Here is a 19,077-nt window from a genome sequence, read left to right as displayed (position 1 = left end):
TATACAATGACTGCGTGGTGGTACGTCGATACAATGCACCTAACGATGTTTTACATGCACCTTGTCCAGATCTTTGGGTGGGACCTCAAACTTTCAAGTCCTATTGCTGACTGCACGCCGGGCTGTCCTGTTGGCAAGTAAACTCGACGACGCTCTCGAATCATACCTGACTACATCATTGAGAACATTTCTCGACGGTCCTTTTCCACGGGCTGCGTCAAGCTTGGCGTGTGCAGAGTGAGCAGCATATCTTTTAACATTCCTGGACGACTCGACTGCAGGTTACTGAATTTCCAATCTTCTTGCAAAACTTACAAATCACTTGTCAGGCTATCTTACCATTCGCTAAAAGTGAAAGTGCATACATATATACAGCCGCCATCATCTTCGCATCGATTGCCAATGGGCGTGATGTCGCTTATCTCCTTCAGAAGCTTGTGTCCAGGAGACACTAGCCAATTGGATCAGCGCATCCTAGCACGATCTCAACGATCCTCTGGAACCTCTGATAGCGGCAACTCACACTCAGTTGTCTGAACTTATTTTGATTTCTACGGCAGGCTTTTCCCCAATAAAATAAAACGGAGCGACCTGCTGAGTATTTGAGTTCAACATCGTTTGCATATGCCAGCCAACACCAAATATCTATTGATTTCGCAGTTCAACTCGCGGTGAAATGATGCGTGTGCTTGGGTGCAATAATGTACAATGCAGTGTTTATGTCCTACAAGAGGGTTCGACTTGGGATTGTATGTAGGGCGGCATCGGAGCTAGCTTCAAAAGATGCCTCATGGACATCACACGACGCGGCGCGGGAAGCATGCTAGAGGGACTTGAAGTTCACATCATGCCAGTTCTGAAGCAATGGTGTAGATGCTGGGACAGGCGTACTGTAATGGCGTCGCGTCAGGTACGGTCAGCACCAGAAAAGAACAAGATTGCCTACGTCGTCGTTATCGACCAGTTCCCGTAGCTCAAGACGAGAGTTAAGACTGGTGGGGGTGAGGCTTCGGTTCTCGAGGTGGGAAAACGGACTTACACACTGAGGAAACTATTTAGATAACCTACAATGCGGGTGGATAAGTTTATGATGAAAGATAAAGCGGGAGGCGCACAGTGGCTCATAAGGATGTATGGTACAAGAAAGGCGCCATTGCGGGGGCAGACGAGAAACTGAAAGGGAGAGTTTGTGAGTGGGATCGTCTATCCTGTCGAGATGCGTACCAGTATGAGAAATAGTGTGACATCTACACTAAAACGATAAGTCAGTCGTGGAACAGCACTGTATTGGGGACACGATTACGCAGTTATCAAGCCCACATTGACAACAAGCACGGTCAATCTGGTGATGAGACCACCGAGTCTTGACAGAAATGAGCCCATAATAGTGAGAAATGATAGACGGGACGAACCTTCCTATCCCGGTTCGGGACTTGTGAAACAAGTACACTTGGGTAGCGGCAATGAGGAAGTCACACGCCATCGAAGACAAGTAGAAACTAGAAGCGGGCAACTGAGGGTCGCGTAAGGTATGGAAGTTGGCTGAGATGTGAAGGTGAACTTACGTTGCTGACGTGAGTGCTATCCCACAGGGGATCACGGACACTGGGAGAAATATGAGTATCAATTAGTCCGGTGTTAGACCAAGCAAACTCACATTTCGAGAACCATTGCTGCGACCAGTTTGAGTAAGAGATGACATAATTTGGAATATGAGCGTACCTCCACCAGATCCTGTGTGTAAGTCATGAATCAGCCATGTCGCGGCCACAGCAGATTATTTTTACCTAGTGCAGCCAATGCCAAAAGGACCTGTAGCGCCGGTACTATGAGTGAACGGGGACACGAATGCAGACTTGCCAGACTTACTATGAAAAATGTGACTAGAATGTTTCCAAAGCTAACTAGAGAGCTATGAGTGTAGAATCTCAAGATTGTTAGCTTAGACCTCACGTCGCCATATACGGTGAGCATATGTCCTGAAAAGCGGAATAGGTACTTATTGCCACGAAGAACAATAAGAGACGTACAATTGCACCAAAAAAGCCATTATTGACTATGATAGAGTGAGGATGCTTCTGATTAAGATGGGCGTTGAACCACCTACAGTAATGCCCATTGATGCCTGTAATGAGTGGTTACGATACTATGATCTAATGAAACGAGAGAAGCCCACCTCAAATGTTCTAATCAAAAATGAATATAAGGAGAATGACAAAGTGGGAAATGACATACTTTGATACATGCGATGACATCGTGATGTCACCTTGCCAAACTATGGTATAGTGATATATTGATGCGGCGACAAGGGCGAGCTTGTGCTGTGTCCAAGGCCCTGGGGAATGTGGGTCACAGTGCAAAACAACGAGTTTCAAGTGACAAACCACAGAAAAGCTACCTGAAAAGACGATTGAGAATTGCAAATTGGGGATGGATGATATGTGGTACTTACCAAGGCCTTCATAGACCATCTGTCTTTTGGATAAGTTCGGAAATACCGCCAGGTCTGGGCGAGAGTGAAGCCATAGAACCTAGTAAAAAGATAATGATAAACGATGTTAGGATCACTGTAATGAGCTCACATGCTAGAGATGATGACTCCTGATAGCGGTTAGTAGGGTGTTATGAAGGGGTAGAAAGTGATACTAACCAATGAAATGTGAAGCTAGGACGGAGAGAGTATCGTTCATGGTAAGGAGCGTGAAGGGATGGAAGAGTAAGGAGAGGATGAGGGGGACATAAAAGATAAGTTGAGGATCGATTGAGATGGATATACGTGCCGTGGTCTACGGAGCGCTTCGACGAACGACATGAACGACTAGAGAAGCTAAATTACATGGAAGGTGTATTCCGACCTCCGCCAAAAACAGTACTTTCATGCATCAAACCTCATTCAGCTTAAATTTAATATTAATTGTTTCATAATTTATGACTGGTCTCTTGACTTGCTTCCGGAACTTGCTCGGCCAATCACTACACCTGAATCCGAGGAGATGCCCCGGTTGTAGCCGGACAGGCGTCTGATCAGAGCAACTTGCTCGCTTCGCTACCTACCTCGAATTCTTTGGTCCTCGGCACTCAATGGACTTGCTAAATTTCACACTCGTAGCTCCCAACTCATCTGTAGTAAACAAATCCTTGTGCAATGCTTGGCTACGCGCCATCGAAGAATACTTTCCTGACCCAAACGACTCTCCCTTTACAGTCATAGAGGGTAAAGTCCAGGAGATAGATCCTAAACGCTTGCGCTGTGATTGCGTAGTGTCTCCTGCAAATTCATTTGGAATCATGGATGGCGGGTCAGTAGGTTCCTGACCTCTCAGGACATTCCATTTACCCACACTAGAATCGATTATCAATTCTCTCGTATTCTCAAGGGAATGGGTGATATATGGCACTTGACTGATCACTGCCAGACTTACATTCGAGACGTCTGGCATGGTTACATCCCCCCTGGTTCCTGCATGATCGTCCCACTTCCTGATGATGCCACCTCAGCAGGCAACCCGTGGAATGCACGTACTCTTGCCATATCACCTACGATGCGCGCACCAGATGATGTCAGTTGGCACCAAGATCTTGTTTATAATACCATGTGGTCTCTTTTGGTGCAACTCGACCGATGGAATAAAGCCTCCGATGCGGAGGGCCATCTCAAGATTCAGACAGTTTTGATGACAGGGCTGGGCACGGGTACCGGAGGCATTGATGTGGACAAGTGCGCACGGCAGATGGTCCTTGCGGTGAAACATTTCCGTATGCCCTTGGCTGACCACGTGCGTTGGAATAGCGTAGAACAGCGCTTGAGGGACGTCCTAGCCACTATGGACTGCTAGAAACCCAATTCTATTGTCAACGCTAGGGCGCTAGGACCGTTTGTAGTACTAGTAGCAGCTCCCATCTTGGTCTTTGCGGGAGCTTCCCTTGCCCTGAATTAAATGGATTTCCCCTTGATGCATGCCTAGAATGATTCACCTGTCTGATTGTTCCTTCACTCCATCGCAAATCCGGCAAGTGATTTACTTTTTGACGCGATTGGCCATCTCTCATACATGACTTGCAGGATATACATAGTACGGATATACTTCTAGGCACAAACGACAAATGCATTCAGCTAGTTTTCTTGTCCGTTCTAATATTATGTCCACTCGCACCTGCTGGCTTCTGCGTTTGGTCTGTTCCACGGACTACGTCGAACTTGTAGCTAATAGAGATCTACCGAGTCGGAGACAACAATTCAATCTCGACACCTATTGAATCACTGCACTTTTGCATGGATGTCTACCAGTACGTTTTGGCCAAAGTCGAAAAGACGCTTCACTTACCATCTTTGTTCTGCAAAGTAGGCACTGGTCCCTTTAAGTTCGTCGAAAGAAGAACACGTCAAATGGCCGTACAGATAACGTCCCTGAACACCTGGTCATAGTTTAGGATAGTATTTTCCTTATTTCGACTCACGTTTCCTTTGTGCTCTAGTCCAACTTTCGTCATTGGAAAACGGCGAAAACATAACTGCCATAATATGTCTCACGACCTACATATGTGACGTTTGCCTTCATGCGGGGTACTTCCGAGCTGCTGGATATACCTCGGACATGAGGAAAATTGAAAAGATGCCGTCAACGTAGCAGTTGTCAAACGTGGAGATAACTATGTGGTCACCTGCGCTTATCATAGGTTTGTTCCGCTACGGAAGGAACGCAATCAGATAACTTGAACTTACCTCACTGCGTGTATTATGTCAAGTGACTAACACCGATGAGGTTAACGAAGCTGATCTGCTACAAGGAAAAAACCAAGAACGAGTGTCTTCGAACTATGTGAGCGCACAGAATACTAGCAGCACTGAGGGCATCCTATTGTGATGCCCGAGCTCGCCAGCGTATTTCTTCTTCTCGACTTGATTGATACTCTTGTCAGAGTGGCAGCGATGTCGGCCTGTTCTCTTCATCAGGGAGGTGCTTGTGCTGCCTTTGGGGCGTCACAGCTAAAGTTCTTGACCGCCCTCAACTGCAGGGCCAACGACCATCAATAGCAAAGACCGTATATGTTGAGAATAGCCCACCCCTGTTCGTTCAGCTTCAAGACGTTGCTCTGCCCACTCGAGCGTCTCCAACATCCTCTACTACTCTAGCTGATAAGGATCAACACCCAGACCGTGGAGATATATACCAGCCAGAGTTGATCTGATAGTCCCGATGCTGACTCCACAGTGACAGGATCGTGCAATATGATTTTGGCACAATTTTCCTCCTCAGGGAATAGTTTTCTCAAGCTCCTACACACGATATCAGCGAACTAGTAGCACTCGTGCTCGTATAGATGATACGTAGGGGACTGACTGTATACTAGAGACAGTATCATGTATCCCTTGAGTGCTGAAAGCGCGGAAGATGAGAATGAGAGGGTACAGAGCTTTGTGCAAATCATAGGGTTTATACATGAAGATAAAGTATCATGCTGGATTGCGAGGTGAACCAAAAAGGTACGTGGTGCCATAAGCGCAGGTTTCGGACGATGAAGCCTTGATAGATCGATTGGTTCTGAAGACCGTTTGAACGAGGCCTCTTGTTGGCGCGGTACAGTCCGATACAGAAACTACAACTTCGAGGTATCGAAGGGCCATTAAGATCCAATGACTGAATAAAGTACGGGAAAATTCCTGGACTTTTTCATTTCAGTCGCTGGATAATCGATGAGATATCGGAGGAAGCATCCCCCACTATTAATATGCAATACTCGATGTGATGCAGTGAACATTTCATATCGCAATTATCCCGACTCTTGTCCCAGAAACTTGACGAATCTGTCATCCGGGAACATGATCCAACCACCGGCATGGAATACGGCCCACCTGCGCTGTGGAATAGTGGGCAAGTCAGTTGAGGAGGCTTATCGACAGTCTCAAAGGCTCCATCTGAACTAGGCCCTGACACGAATGGACGAAGGAGCGCGGCCAGGCATGGCGGATACTGGGGCGGTTTTTTCAGTCTCGTTATAAGGACCCATCGCAAGTTGATAGGGGTTCGACTTTGCACCAAGGAAATTACTGAGGCGATCTCAACAATATTTGAGTCAAGGTTTGTTTAAACGGAATACTGCTCAGCGCGTATGGTCGGACTTTCTTTCTGAGCGTCAAGTTGTGGGTGCGCTTGAGCGACATCAGCAAAACATCAGTGTGTACGAGAGGAACGATGGCGCTCAAGTGCGTCTTTGAGGGTTTCAAACGCGTTTGGCTAGGCGTTTGATGTAAACGGGGATGAAAATAGATAAGAGGGTGCCTCACGTCCTGAGCCATCTCGTCCAGTGCGTGTGGATTGACTGGTTCTGCTTTGTGGACATGTTCTGTGCTTGCCTATTGCACGCGAGGGGAGTATGAGTGCCATCCAGGTGTTGGTGACATGCAGATACTGACTGGCATCGTATTAGAGCGGTGAGGCGGTGAGGACATGAAAGAAAATATACACCCGTTGATGATTATTTAGTGATTATTCAAATGAGACTCCACGAAATTGCAAAATGACCATCGTTCGCTTCACCGTCGTCCATATTGTCGCTGACGACGTCGTCACCTAAGGGAAATACTTCAGTTTTCATAATTGATCTACTGGACCAAGTACTTCAGGTGGACGTAACGTCACCGAACTTTTCCGAGTCTTACGTGATGTCATTCGCGCTCCACTTCAAGGGGTGCGTCCACTCTAAAATTTTGATTCGTACCCTGACACTTGATACAAACACATTCAAGAAGTCAGCCAACCAACCAACCATGTATGTCAACTGCGCAGCGCCCCATACACCGTCCCGCACCCTTCAACAGCACCTGATCGGGCATGCAGTTGGTTATTCACTAATGTTGCGACCCATCCGACTTCCCCAAAAAGTATTGGACATGCAACTCACCGTTATCATGACATCGCAAGCTAAAGATAAAGCTCCACATTTATCTGCACCTGCCAAATCACAATCTTATTACACTCACATACTAGGTAATCACTTCATCCTGGCGAAAATGAACAAGACGAGAGACGGAAGGCCGAAATCTGGAGTGAGGTATAGTACTTCTGTACTCGGAGTCGACATGTAATCTGAGGTCCACATATTCGCATCTGTTGCGAAGGCATGACAGAATTCATCGGTGTGTACGTCGAGAAATGTAGCTTCAGTTTCCCTAGTTGTCGCGAATTCGATTTGAAGCAAGTGTCTAGACCCGGCAAGGTTTGCATGATCAAGCGCATGGGGCGAGATAGCAGAGTACTTACCCATGATAAGTAACCTCTCTCACAACTGAGAGCAATGACATAATATTGTTCATATGAACTGTGCTCAGCGTTGTGCCCGTCTGAAAGTCTACCACCGGCACCTGGAAGGATGCAACTGCTAGCATCACCAAAAGACAATCGACTCGTAGTTTCTCCGGCGCCCCCACCAGAGTCAATTTCCGGAACATGGGAAGATGAAGTCGAGTAATTATCTTGATAAACTCTTGCCAGGTGTCCGCCTCAACCGAGGTGTGTTGAAGCCAGAATTCCAACCTTGCGCGGGTGACATAAACACTGTTTCCCAACGCTGGCTCTCAGAAAAGAGGATATCGAGAAGTCGAGAATTTGCTACTGGTTTAATCCAATTGCGTTTGCATTCATGGGAATCGTCAAGAATGTAAAGGGTGAGGGGCAGCCTGCCAGAGTGAGCAAACCAACACTGGAGGAAATATGGAAGAAATGGTTTCCATGTTTAACTTTCCCAGGTGCATGACCAGGATGCGCGACCAGACTTCTGGCGTTGAATGTGCAACAGCTCACCAAAAACGGCACACTCTGGTGAAGACTAGGGGAGGGTTGGCAACATTAAGCGAAATAATGTTTTATTTTAATGAGAAGATACTGGCACCTGGCCATGGCGTGTCGTGTACAATGAGCAAGAAGACTTGTCGCAGAAGTTTCACTGGCAGCCGATGGATGTATGCTGGTTCTGTCGGCGTCAAGTTGACGGGAGAACTTGAACGAAGAGAAGGATATTAATGTGTAGGTCTCACGGAGCAATTTCATGCTCCTCTCGCTGAATGCTTTCATCATTGAAAGCAGATCTGGCGTCTTGAGGAGAGAAATAGGCCAGATGACTTGGTCAAAATTTGGTATCATGTTTGTTTGTTGTCGCGTTCAATTTAGCGTCTGGCCCACGCTGGCTCAACGATATCAATGGTGCCTACAAACTACGCTGACTGTCTGACGGCCGTCGTGTTAAGATGGCAGTATGCGAGAGTCGAAATAGCACTTACATTATTGATATGGGGCTGTAGTCACAAAGTGCTCTGCAAATACGCCATACTCTTCCACCATTCACATCTCTCCCAATATCGTCTATATCACCTTCCACGGAATCATCTCCATGATGCGGAACAAGAGTATTCCCTGGGGAACAAGTCTTAACTACCTCTCACACTCATTCACGGACTATCATTCACAAGATCAAACCATCAGTAATGCCATTATAGACATTGCGATACCACCTACCGCAGGGCTTACACCATTCAAATGTGTACGTTGCACTTATCGCGAGCTCGTGGTCGAGACGGAGTTAGACTGTTGCAAGATTTTGACAAGAACTTGCTGAGCGCTATTCTGTCAAGCTCGACGTCACCTGCACAGTTCAGTTCAGCCCGCCCAGTGGAAATTACACCAAACAGAAACGACGATAGCACTTTTCGGCACGATAGTTGGTTTCTCATTATTCGGTCTTGCACTGGCAGCGCATTTCGGGCAGCTCGGAATAAAGAAGAGAAATCTCTTGCAGAGTGAGTGCCCTCATTCGCCACAACATTCATTATGCCACAGCTATGATACTGATACTGACGTCGTGAGCAGACCTCGGCGGACATGCATTGTCAATGGTTATGCTGGGCATACCTGTGGGACGAACGTGCAGCGGTTATGCTTGCGCAGAGGCGTACGGTGATTACTGAATGGAGAGAACAGAAGTTGGCGCATACTGCGTGATTTATTGTAGATTTTTCTGTGCGGAGGTGAGTTCGTGATTCTTGATCCTTTTGTTGTTGTGATGGTGGGCTGAATCCCTCGAAGGTCATGCGAGGCATATGTGGGATACCAGCCTTATTAAGGTCCCCATTAATGGAGTACGCTGTATATCAGATATCTTTCGACGCTGCACTGAACGTCGAACCTTATGATTATTGAGCAATATCATCACCCACACGGAAGGGCACTACGGAACGTACGCTCATGTTTATCATACGACAACTTTACGCCACAAAATGGTGGTGCCAGTGCTTTGAACATTTGGTGATGAATATATTTTTTCGATGTTTTCCAGTCTGTAGTGGAACCAGTGGGGTAACTGTATACGTTCATACTGCCCCTCCTTTGGTCTGCACCCGGGTGTCCACATGTTTCCACTGCTTGCATCCGACTTGAGCAGCGACATGACTTGGGGCGTTGAGGTATTGGATCCTCAGAGTCGCACATACCCCGATCTAGGTGTTCGAAGATTGACGCAGCCTGCATGAGAAACGGTAGACCGGACACGAACTGAAACCTCGAGCTCAACCGAGTCTAAGGTGGGAAGCGACAGCTTATCTATCGAAGAACCGGCGTCTATCATCATCATTAGCATCTGCGGCACCGATGGCTGCAGCCACAGTACTACTAGAACTCTTGGCACACCCACGGTGGACACGCTTAGGTCGGTTCACCACGAAGCTACGTCCCTGCTGCTTCGCATCAGACTTCGAGCAGCGAGTTTTATGGCGCTGAGGAATTGGATCCCAGATTCATCCATAACCCATTCTAGACGTCCCTAGATTGTCACAGCCCACGAGGGACAATTCCCGACTCCGGCTCACACCCAGTACATGACGTACAAACTTCAGTACTAGTACGCTTGGTCACTGGTCATCACTTCTTACTTCTCCTTCCATCAGAAACTATACGCAGGAAGACTGCTCCACGGCGTCACGCTCACCCAAATAGTTAGCTTCGACATAGCATTAGGACACAATTACGCCCTCTGACAAGCTTTTTCGCACGGGAAAATCCCCTCGTTCCTTGGCTCGTGCCTCACTAACTTTGAAAGGCCACAAAGTTACAGAAGGAAGTTTGTGACACTGGGCGTAGAGTCGAACGAGGTTTACCTTGCTATGGTACTCTATGCGACTCGGAGTCATTGCAGGCTCAAGTTTCAAAATTAAGACCCGGGTGGCACGACCACGGTGGCGCACAGTTTCTCGTTTAAACGTATGAGCCAACTCGCCTTAACATCGGTATGTTGACCGCCAAGGTGAGGTTCTCTCACACCGACAGTGGTGTCAGAAGCCCTTATTGCACCACTTTCGTTTGAGGACCGGGAGGCATGCTGTTGCGAATGCTATTGGACCGAACAAGCTCAGCCACTCTCCTGCCATTCAGTCCACGTCTCGATCTCTTGTATCCACTTGTCATCATTATACAGGCTCTTACTATATCAATCTTGTTGTGTGTTACATGCAATTCCAGTAAGTAAAACTCCCTGGGACGTGAGCGAAATGGCGAATTGTTCTATTCACGTTCCAGGACGCTTACACTTATTTATGCAATATGATATCTTGTGTTTTTTTTCTGATAAGGTCATCTCTTATCTCTACCGTCCCCCACGCTTGTTTGCCAATCGAAGTTTGCCCTCGATCCCCACATAGTAGCGCCCAGGGGGTCTGGCTCCTGAGCAAGTCTGATCCGCCGTGAGTGCCTACTTCTGTGTTCTCCTCTTGAGGCAGGCGTCTGCGAGCACACCCATAGAAGTGGGAAAGCAAGCTCGAGTTCGTTGACACCGCCTGGGCGCTTGTCACTTGAAGCAGCAAGAGGCCATGCTTCTAATTGTGGTAATTGGTCAGTCCATGAAAATATCCATCCTGCGGGATTTGTACGGGATGGATCGCTTAACTGTGCCTTGGCATGTGACATGCCTTAATCAGATGCTATGACGAGGGGCGGTTGCCAGATTCATCAAACAAAGAAGCTGCGAATGACTTCTCATGGATGAAGTGCTGTTATCAAGAGTGAGCGCTGTAAATAATACTTACTCGTTTCATAATAATCAGTTGTATCATGAAGTCGATCAGCATCTTCTGATTGATCATTCGCAGTGCTTCGAAGCCATGGCCAAAGTTGCGCCAATGCATGATGCTATCAGCTATTTAATCCGGGTTGTGTCAACCGTCAGACGATCTCATCAGACTCTGGTAAATCTGGGCCAGTGCGATAGATAAGACGGGAAGGATTGATGTGCATAGTCTGATGACTCGGGACGTGCGGCTCTGGTGCTGTGTGTTCGGTATCAAGTACTGACCGGTTACCAAGACTGGCGTGTACGACCTAGTGTGATGATTAACGAACGTGGAAAGTGATAAACGACAGCTGATGAAACTCGTTTCAACTCATTGTAGCCCTACACATGGATTAACTGATGGCGGACAATGTCCTATTTACTGAAAGGGGTGGGTACTTGCCAAAACACGATCAACCATTTCCACGGACAGCCCCGTGTAATTAGCTGGATCACAGAGCCTTTCAAGCTCCTTTTTTGATAGCCCACTCTCCCGGACTTTATCATCCGCACAGAGCAGTGTCAACAAAGGGAGATCCTCTTTGACGCTCCGCCTACACAGTTCGTAAATCAAATTATGTGCAAACTGTCGTCCTAATTTTGGAGCGAGGCCCATCATGACAGCCTCACTTACCACGCCGCCTCTTGTGATTTCCAAATTTCTCTTCATGGCGTTCGGATGCACTTCCAAACCTGTAATGAGCTCGGACGTATTCAATAATGCAGCGTGCGTGAGAGTGCAGATCTGCGGGAGCACGATCCACTCAATCTCCCAAGGCCCCGTTGCGCGCTCATGGTCCTCAACCATGGCATCATATAGCGCTGCAGAGAGCTGACGGACAGTCGCGGTCATGGCAGTGATATACACGCTGGAGATGGGATTACGCTTCTGTGGCATCGTCGAGGAGGAGCCGCGGTGTGGATAGAATGGCTCTGAGACCTCTCCAACTTCCGTTTGCATCATGAGCTTGACGTCCGTGGCGAATTTGGAACAGGTACCGGTGAGAAGGGCGAAAAAGCCGCCAACCTCGGCGATACGATCACGTTCTGTGTGCCATGCAATCTCTGGGACTGATAGACCCAGTTTCTTGGCAAGGGCTGCTTGACATTCGAGACCCCGACCATTTTTGATAGTGGCGAGTGTCCCAGCAGCGCCACCGAACTCGAGCACGAGCAGACGGGATTTTATTTCGGCGAGACGTTGTTTGTGCCGTTCGAAGGTGGCAAGGAGGCGGGCCATTTTGAAGCCAAAGGTCATGGGTACGGCTTGCTGAAGGTTGCTGCGAGCTGCCATGAGGGTTGCTTTGTGAGTTTGACAGAGACGGCGGAGGTCCGAAGTAATAGCGTCCAACGCCTCTGAGATAAGACTGAGAGTATCACGAAGTTGTAGGATTGTTGCGGTGTCGGTGACATCCTGAGACAAAAAAGATTTGAAACCCAGTATGACAAGAGCGCATGTAATGTACCTGGGTGGTAGCACCCCAGTGAGCCCATTCGCCTAGACCAGGTTGAATAGTGTTTACATTCTGGACTATTTGTTTGACTACCCCTAGGACGGGATAACCTATTTTTTCTGTTTGAATTCTTAATTCATCAAAGTCTATGTTGGTGACATGGCAAAAGGCGAGGATGGCATCGGCAGCCTGGCGAGGAATGATTCCGATATCTGCCTGGACAGATGCCAAGGATGCTTCGAAGAGGAGATAATAGGAAGTGCGTTGTGTGTCTGACCAGATGGAGGAGATGGCTGGAGTAGAGAATATGTTTCTAAAGATGACAGAATCAGTTACAGACGACATGGATATGCTTGTTATCAGTGCATCGCAGTGATTATGAAGAGGTTCACCATTCCATTAATATTTTGTTTTTAACTGAGTTATCATGCTTCCCAATCAAAGAAGTGGAAGGATCCGAGAATTCGAAGGCATCTATACCGACGTATTGGAAATTTTCAGTTGCGCCTGCGACCTGCGCTCGTCTGCAGGTTCACGGTTAACGTCGCTCCCCACGCCGAGTACGTCCGTCATGGCAGTCTTCGGGGATGGCTCGGGGTGCCTACGGTGACGAATGCAAGGGTCGGGCATAATGTCGGGCATGGATATGGCGCTGTGTCCTGCAGTGCTCGTCGGGGTTTACCGTTCAGATGCCGTTGATATTAAAAGTCCGCGAGGACATTATACTCTTCGGTTTCATGAGGTAAATGTATTGTGATTTCCGTGGATGGTGTCGTATTTCGGTCGGATGAGCACCGTTTTGATCACCCTGGCCGAAATAATGCCTTTGCCGGTAGACTATTTAGTCTCCCAGTTCGCCCTTGTTGTCTTTAGTATCATCATCTATCCCCCTTCCCTTCTTTTGCGCTCCTCATAATGAGTCTTCCGGGCCTCCAGCTGGAAACTAATATTCCTCAGGATGAGTCCAACCAAGATGAGGCTCACGAAGCCGCTCCCTCATCTCCCTCACGCGTTCCAGTCAACTTTTTTGACCCAGTTGGTGTTAGCGAACTCAAACGTTCAATGTCAATACGTTCCACTCGTTCTCAAGTTCATCGTCGGGAAAGCTCTCGTCGGAAAAGTACAACCAAGCCTTCCATGTCTGCTTCACCTATGATGGAGGTCGACACCCCAAGCTCATCCTCTGTAACTTCTGTGCGCGATGGTGACGCTTTCGATTTTGAACTCACACTTAAGGACCTCATCAGGCGGTGAGTTTTACAATAAAATTTTGTTGCCTTTGTTGACATATTACTAGTTGTGGCGAGGAGTCTATCAAGGGCCGTGAACTTGGCGTTATGTTCAAGGGTCTCCGTGTTGTCGGTGTCGGCGCGCGCGCCTCTTTGCAGCCTACCATTGGTTCCATGTTTAATCCTGCTGCCATCTTGAGAAATATTTCTGCGATGCGCAACCCGCCTGTCAGGGATATTCTCTCAGGATTCGAGGGTGTCGTTGAACCTGGTGAAATGCTCCGTTAGTCACTTTGATAAATTAACGTAAAGTTAAAATTTCGCGCTAATCACGTGTTTGTGACAGTGGTTCTCGGACGACCTGGTTCCGGTTGCAGCACGTTCCTCAAGACTATCGCAAACCAGCGTGGTGAATACCATGCTGTGCAGGGCGAAGTTTGCTACGACTCCTTCACCTCCGAAGATATCGCAAGGCAGTACCGTGGGGATGTAATTTACTGTCCTGAGGATGATGTCCACTTTCCGACCCTGACTGTCGAACAAACCTTATCTTTCGCCATCAAAACGCGTACTCCACATGTCCGGTTCGCAGACCAATCCCGTGAACAATATAATCGTGATGTGGTAGACATTCTTGTGCGCATCTTCGGTCTTCGTCATGCCCGAAACACTGTTGTCGGCGATGCTGCCATTCGTGGTGTTTCAGGAGGCGAAAAGAAACGTGTCTCGATCGCAGAAGCACTGTCTTGCCGTGCCCTTATTGGTGCGTGGGACAAGTGAGTTCTCGTGTGTTTATTGTCCGCTGGTAGCAGTGCTAATAACAATGTTATCCTAGCTCCACTCGTGGTCTCGATGCGTCCACTGCACTTGAGTTTGTTCAGGCGCTACGTATCGGCACGGACATAGCTCGTCTTACCACTATCGTGTCTATTTACCAAGCAGGGGAGCAACTTTACGACCTCTTCGACAAAGTATGCGTCATTTCAGAGGGCAAGATGGCGTACTTTGGTCCAGCTAAGGAGGCGCGTCAGTATTTCATCGATATGGGATACGAACCGCAAGATAGGCAGACCACTGCTGATTTCCTCGTGGCCGGTATGTTCCATATTGATTTAGAACAGATTCAGCTGTTTATCCAGTGATTTCCAGTGACTAACCCAAGCGGGCGTAAAATTCGTGACGGTTTCGAGGGCAAAGTTCCTGGAACGTCGGAGGAGATGGCCGCTGCATTCCTTGCTTCTTCTCTTGGTCAGGCAAACCGCGACTCTGTTGAGAATTACCGCTTCCACAATGTCGGGAAGCCCGAGCGCAAGGATGCATACAGGCAGAGTGCCGTAATGGAGCACGCTGACACAGCTCCAAAGAGGCACTCGTATACAATCTCTATTCCTATGCAGGTTCGGGCCGTCATGATGCGCCGCGTGCAGATCATCAAGGGAGACTGGGGCACTGTAGCTGTCAACCTTGCGTATGTGTGCCGCCAATTTTAGTCCATTAATCACCTGACCACCAGATTTGCTCCAGTGTGCAAATCTTCCAGTCCATCATCATGGGTACCGTGTTCTTGAAGCTACCCGATGCAACCTCTGGTTTCTTCTCTCGTGGTGGTGTCCTGTTCTTGTGCGTATTTTACTTCCAAAGTTGCTTACATGTATATGTTTAACTTGTCCTCAGCGCTCTCTTCTTCGGTGCTTTATCGTCCATGGCAGAAATTCCGGCTCTCTTCGCTCAGCGTCCAATTGTGCTCCGGCACCACAAGGCAGCGATGTACTACCCATTTATCGAGAGTTTCGCACACACAATGGTCGATATACCGTTCACGTTCATTATTCAAGCTGTGTTCGCGGTTATTCTATATCTCCTGGTCGACCTTCAGAGAACGGTATCTCAATTCTTGTGAGTCTTACATGTGATGCAATTGTTTAGTCTCGCTGAATGTAGATAAAGCATCTTCTTCCTGTTCGTTTTTGCTATGACTACAACCATGAAGGCATTCTTTAGAATGGTTGCCGCTTGCTTTAAGACTGAATCTGCGGCTACATCTCTTGCTGGTGTCGTGGTGGTGGTGGTGGCACTCTTCACTGGGTATACCATTCCCAAGCCTAACATTCCCGGTGCTCTTCGCTGGATCACGTATATCAACGTGCGTTTTTTGATTTGAATCATAGGCTTGCGCGCTCACAACTAGTGTGCAGCCCGTGCGATATGGTTTCGAGGCTCTGCTAATGAACGAGTTCCACACTTTGAACGGTACCTGCTCAATGCTCATCCCCTCGGGTCCCGCATACCCAAATATTTCGTTGGCGAATCAGGTGTGCTCTACCGTCGGTGCTCGGCCGGGTCAGAATTATGTCGACGGTAATCTCTTCGCGGAACTGTCCTATGATTACTACTACAGCAACCTTTGGAGGGTAAGTCCACGAATGACTTTCCGGCATAGAGATTCACTAATTCGCGCTCTTCAAGGATTTTGGTGTCGTTTGTGTTTTCTTTGTTGGCTTCCTCGTCATTCTATTCACTGCGACCGAATTCAATACTGCTTCTGCATTCGACACCGCTGTCACGCTTTTCAAGCAGGGTACGCGCGCCGCTGAGGCCGTTGATGAGTCCAAGGACGAGGAGAAGGGTGCTCACCCTGAACCTACCGGACCTTCGAGTATGGGTGCCAGTGCTGCAGAACTCGATAGGCCCTCGGCGATGGATATCTTTACTTGGAGGCATTTGCAATACACGGTTCCCATCTCCGGAGGAACACAACGTAGACTCTTGGACGATGTGTCTGGTTTCGTCACTCCTGGAAAGCTGACAGCCCTCATGGGTGAATCAGGCGCTGGAAAGGTGAGGAATTTGGATGTCCGAGTATCATTGCTGTCTAACATATTTCTAGACTACGCTCCTTAACGTCTTGGCACAGCGTGTTGATGTCGGTGTCGTGACTGGTGATCGTTTGGTCAGTGGTCAACCCCTCCCTGCGGACTTCCAGGCACAGACGTACGTGCACTATTTGAAAACTTGAATGATTTTAAGTGCTAAAGCAAATTATTTACTAGTGGCTACTGCCAGCAAATGGACACTCACCTTCCTCAGTCTACTGTGCGAGAGGCTCTGCTGTTTTCCGCCCATCTTCGCCAGCCCGAGACTGTTCCTATGGCTGAGTTGGCAGAATAGTGAGTTGTCATTGCCTCCTTTACCGCGGGCCCATAATATTATTTCAGCGTCGACAAGTGCCTCGTCATGTGCGGCCTGGAGGACTATGCTGATGCCGTTGTTGGGTCTTTGGGTGTCGAGCACCGCAAACGTACGACTATTGGTGTTGAGCTCGCTGCCAAGGTTCGTCCCTGTTATGTATCGCTGTCGAACGATGTGCTGATGGTGCGGGTGATATAGCCAAAGCTTCTCTTGTTCTTGGACGAGCCTACCTCGGGCCTTGATTCTCAGTCTGCTTGGGCCATCATGAAGTTCCTTCGCGAGCTTGCCAATAACGGCCAGGCCATTCTCTGCACGTAAGCGTGACGTGGCAAGTACTATAGCCCATTTGCTCAATCCTGCCTTAGCATCCATCAACCTTCTGGAGAGTTGTTCCAGGTCTTCGATCGTCTCTTGCTCCTCAAGAAGGGAGGCCAGACTGTGTACTTCGGTGACATTGGCGAAGGGTCTTCTACCATGCTTAATTATTTCGAGCGCAACGGTGCTTCTCGATGCCACCCTGACGCTAACCCGTACGTGCTTCTTGGTTGTATTTTCCCTTCTTGAGTTGACAACTTATTCCAGGGCCGAGTACATGCTTGATGTCATTGGCGCGGGTGCAACGGCGTCGACTTCGGTTGACTGGCACTCCATTTGGAAGAACTCATCTGAGGCCGCTACAGTCCAAGAGGAGATTGAGAATATCCACAATGAAGGCCGCGCTCGCCCTATCGTTCAAGCAGCACAACCCACCGAATTTGCGACGTCGTGGCATCACCAGCTCATGGCCCTCACACAGCGTAATTTCCAGGCATACTGGCGGAATCCAACCTACCTCGTGGCCAAGTTCGCGCTCTGCATTGCTGGTGGTTTACTTATTGGCTTCACGTTCTACCAGACCAGCGATTCGCTCCAGGGTACCCAGAACAAGCTCTTTGTACGTGTTGTTTTGCATTACATGACGGAAGTTTTTAATCTGTTTGATAGGCGATCTTTTTAGCCTCGGTGCTTTGTGTCCCCCTATCGCAGCAGCTTCAGACGATGTTCATCGACATTCGGTCTATCTATGAAATCAGAGAGCGCCCAAGCAGGATGTACAACTGGACTGCACTCCTTGTTAGTCAGATTCTGGTCGAACTCCCATGGAATATTATGTGCTCTTCGCTGTTCTTTTTCTGCTGGTACTGGACCGTCGGGTTCCCCAACGACCGCGCGGGATACACATACCTCATGTATGGCGTTGTGTTCCCCATGTATTACACCACTATCGCGCAGGCAGTCGCTTCCATGGCTCCAAGTGCTGTGATCGCGTCACTTCTATTCAGTGCGCTGTTTTCATTTGTTGTCATCTTGTGAGTATTGCAGATGCGTGTGGTATGATCTCGTCCTTACTGTTTTGTAGCAACGGTGTCCTACAACCATACCGTGCTCTTGGATGGTGGCAATGGATGTACCGCGTCTCTCCGTTCACCTACTTCATCGAGGGTCTGCTTGGTCAAGGTGCGTCTTTTGAAAGAAGTCTGTACACGATTGATAACGTTTTCTTTAGCTATTGGTGGCACTGACATTAACTGTGCTCCGCAAGAGTTCGTCCCCGTTATCCCTCCCAGTGGATCCACTTGTGCCGAATACTTGGATCCTTTCATGACATATGCCGGCGGTTACCTCGCCGATCCCGACGCCACGTCCCAGTGTTTGTTCTGCCCTTACCGCACGACCGACGACTATATGTTTGCCGCGTTCAACATTGAGGCTTCTCACCACTGGCGCGACTTAGGCATCATGCTCGGTATTACTGCTTTCAACGTAAGTTTTCTTGGTCGTGGAGTGCTTCCATTGAGCTAACCGGCATCCTTTGCAGGTTTTTGCGATTTTCACGCTCACGTACATCTGCCGCATCCGCAAGGGCAACCCCCTGGCCGGTCTGCAGCAGAAACTTGCTAGTCTCCGGAAGTAATTCATCATGCTGATCTGAACCTAATGATTTTATACACCCTCACTTGCACACATACCTATTTCGTTCTTTTTCTCATTCAATACATCTGATAATTTGTGTAATTAGATACCACGTCTGCTTCGTTCCGTAATCCTTTACGAGCTCTCGTTCCTGTGGT

General features: G+C 48.4%; 6 protein-coding genes across 6 annotated transcripts; 3 read left to right on the top strand and 3 right to left on the bottom strand.

Annotated features, from left to right (window-relative positions):
- Positions 1–845: 845 nt before the first annotated feature.
- On the bottom strand, positions 846–2,690 carry BJ212DRAFT_1485575 (uncharacterized protein; the record flags this gene model as incomplete). Its single annotated transcript, XM_041341000.1, has 20 exons — positions 846–890; positions 947–992; positions 1,040–1,173; positions 1,225–1,252; positions 1,304–1,363; positions 1,413–1,513; positions 1,566–1,605; positions 1,658–1,673; positions 1,723–1,734; positions 1,788–1,812; positions 1,870–1,904; positions 1,954–1,979; positions 2,031–2,056; positions 2,108–2,125; positions 2,177–2,186; positions 2,236–2,335; positions 2,385–2,394; positions 2,453–2,531; positions 2,583–2,601; positions 2,651–2,690. The coding sequence occupies 20 exons, from the start codon at positions 2,688–2,690 to the stop codon at positions 846–848; spliced, it is 870 nt and encodes a 289-aa protein (XP_041188057.1).
- A 234-nt stretch (positions 2,691–2,924) lies between these two features.
- On the top strand, positions 2,925–5,190 carry BJ212DRAFT_1580317 (uncharacterized protein; the record flags this gene model as incomplete). Its single annotated transcript, XM_041342275.1, has 3 exons — positions 2,925–3,299; positions 3,347–3,776; positions 4,921–5,190. Exons 1-3 carry the CDS (start codon positions 3,082–3,084, stop codon positions 5,188–5,190), a joined length of 918 nt encoding a protein of 305 aa, XP_041188056.1. The 5' UTR covers positions 2,925–3,081.
- Positions 5,191–6,748: 1,558 nt separating this feature from the next.
- BJ212DRAFT_745528 (uncharacterized protein) lies at positions 6,749–7,530 on the bottom strand. Its single transcript, XM_041343969.1, has 3 exons — positions 7,263–7,530; positions 6,983–7,204; positions 6,749–6,923 (listed from the first exon to the last, which is right to left on the bottom strand). The coding sequence occupies exons 1-2, from the start codon at positions 7,448–7,450 to the stop codon at positions 6,994–6,996; spliced, it is 399 nt and encodes a 132-aa protein (XP_041188055.1). The 5' UTR covers positions 7,451–7,530; the 3' UTR covers positions 6,749–6,923; positions 6,983–6,993.
- A 604-nt stretch (positions 7,531–8,134) lies between these two features.
- On the top strand, positions 8,135–9,101 carry BJ212DRAFT_1386774 (uncharacterized protein). Its single transcript, XM_041336849.1, has 4 exons — positions 8,135–8,225; positions 8,279–8,453; positions 8,514–8,640; positions 8,702–9,101. The coding sequence occupies exons 3-4, from the start codon at positions 8,535–8,537 to the stop codon at positions 8,953–8,955; spliced, it is 360 nt and encodes a 119-aa protein (XP_041188054.1). The 5' UTR covers positions 8,135–8,225; positions 8,279–8,453; positions 8,514–8,534; the 3' UTR covers positions 8,956–9,101.
- Positions 9,102–11,473: 2,372 nt separating this feature from the next.
- On the bottom strand, positions 11,474–12,893 carry BJ212DRAFT_1281947 (L-Aspartase-like protein; the record flags this gene model as incomplete). Its single annotated transcript, XM_041331658.1, has 2 exons — positions 11,474–12,508; positions 12,561–12,893. 2 exons carry the CDS (start codon positions 12,891–12,893, stop codon positions 11,474–11,476), a joined length of 1,368 nt encoding a protein of 455 aa, XP_041188053.1.
- A 570-nt stretch (positions 12,894–13,463) lies between these two features.
- Positions 13,464–18,920, top strand: BJ212DRAFT_1485572 (ABC-2 type transporter-domain-containing protein; the record flags this gene model as incomplete). Its single annotated transcript, XM_041340999.1, has 20 exons — positions 13,464–13,798; positions 13,846–14,060; positions 14,124–14,553; positions 14,613–14,872; positions 14,927–15,245; positions 15,302–15,397; positions 15,452–15,673; positions 15,725–15,920; positions 15,973–16,188; positions 16,244–16,615; positions 16,665–16,768; positions 16,828–16,944; positions 16,993–17,107; positions 17,165–17,280; positions 17,332–17,496; positions 17,549–17,900; positions 17,951–18,315; positions 18,366–18,463; positions 18,513–18,769; positions 18,825–18,920. 20 exons carry the CDS (start codon positions 13,464–13,466, stop codon positions 18,918–18,920), a joined length of 4,446 nt encoding a protein of 1,481 aa, XP_041188052.1.
- Between the last annotated feature and the right edge of the window lie 157 nt (positions 18,921–19,077).

Source organism: Suillus subaureus (assembly GCF_016647635.1).
Source record: "Suillus subaureus strain MN1 chromosome Unknown BJ212scaffold_43, whole genome shotgun sequence".
Lineage (NCBI taxonomy): Eukaryota > Fungi > Basidiomycota > Agaricomycetes > Boletales > Suillaceae > Suillus > Suillus subaureus.
The sequence above is the reverse complement of the archived record's forward strand: the minus strand, read 5'-3'. Positions and strand labels throughout refer to the sequence as shown.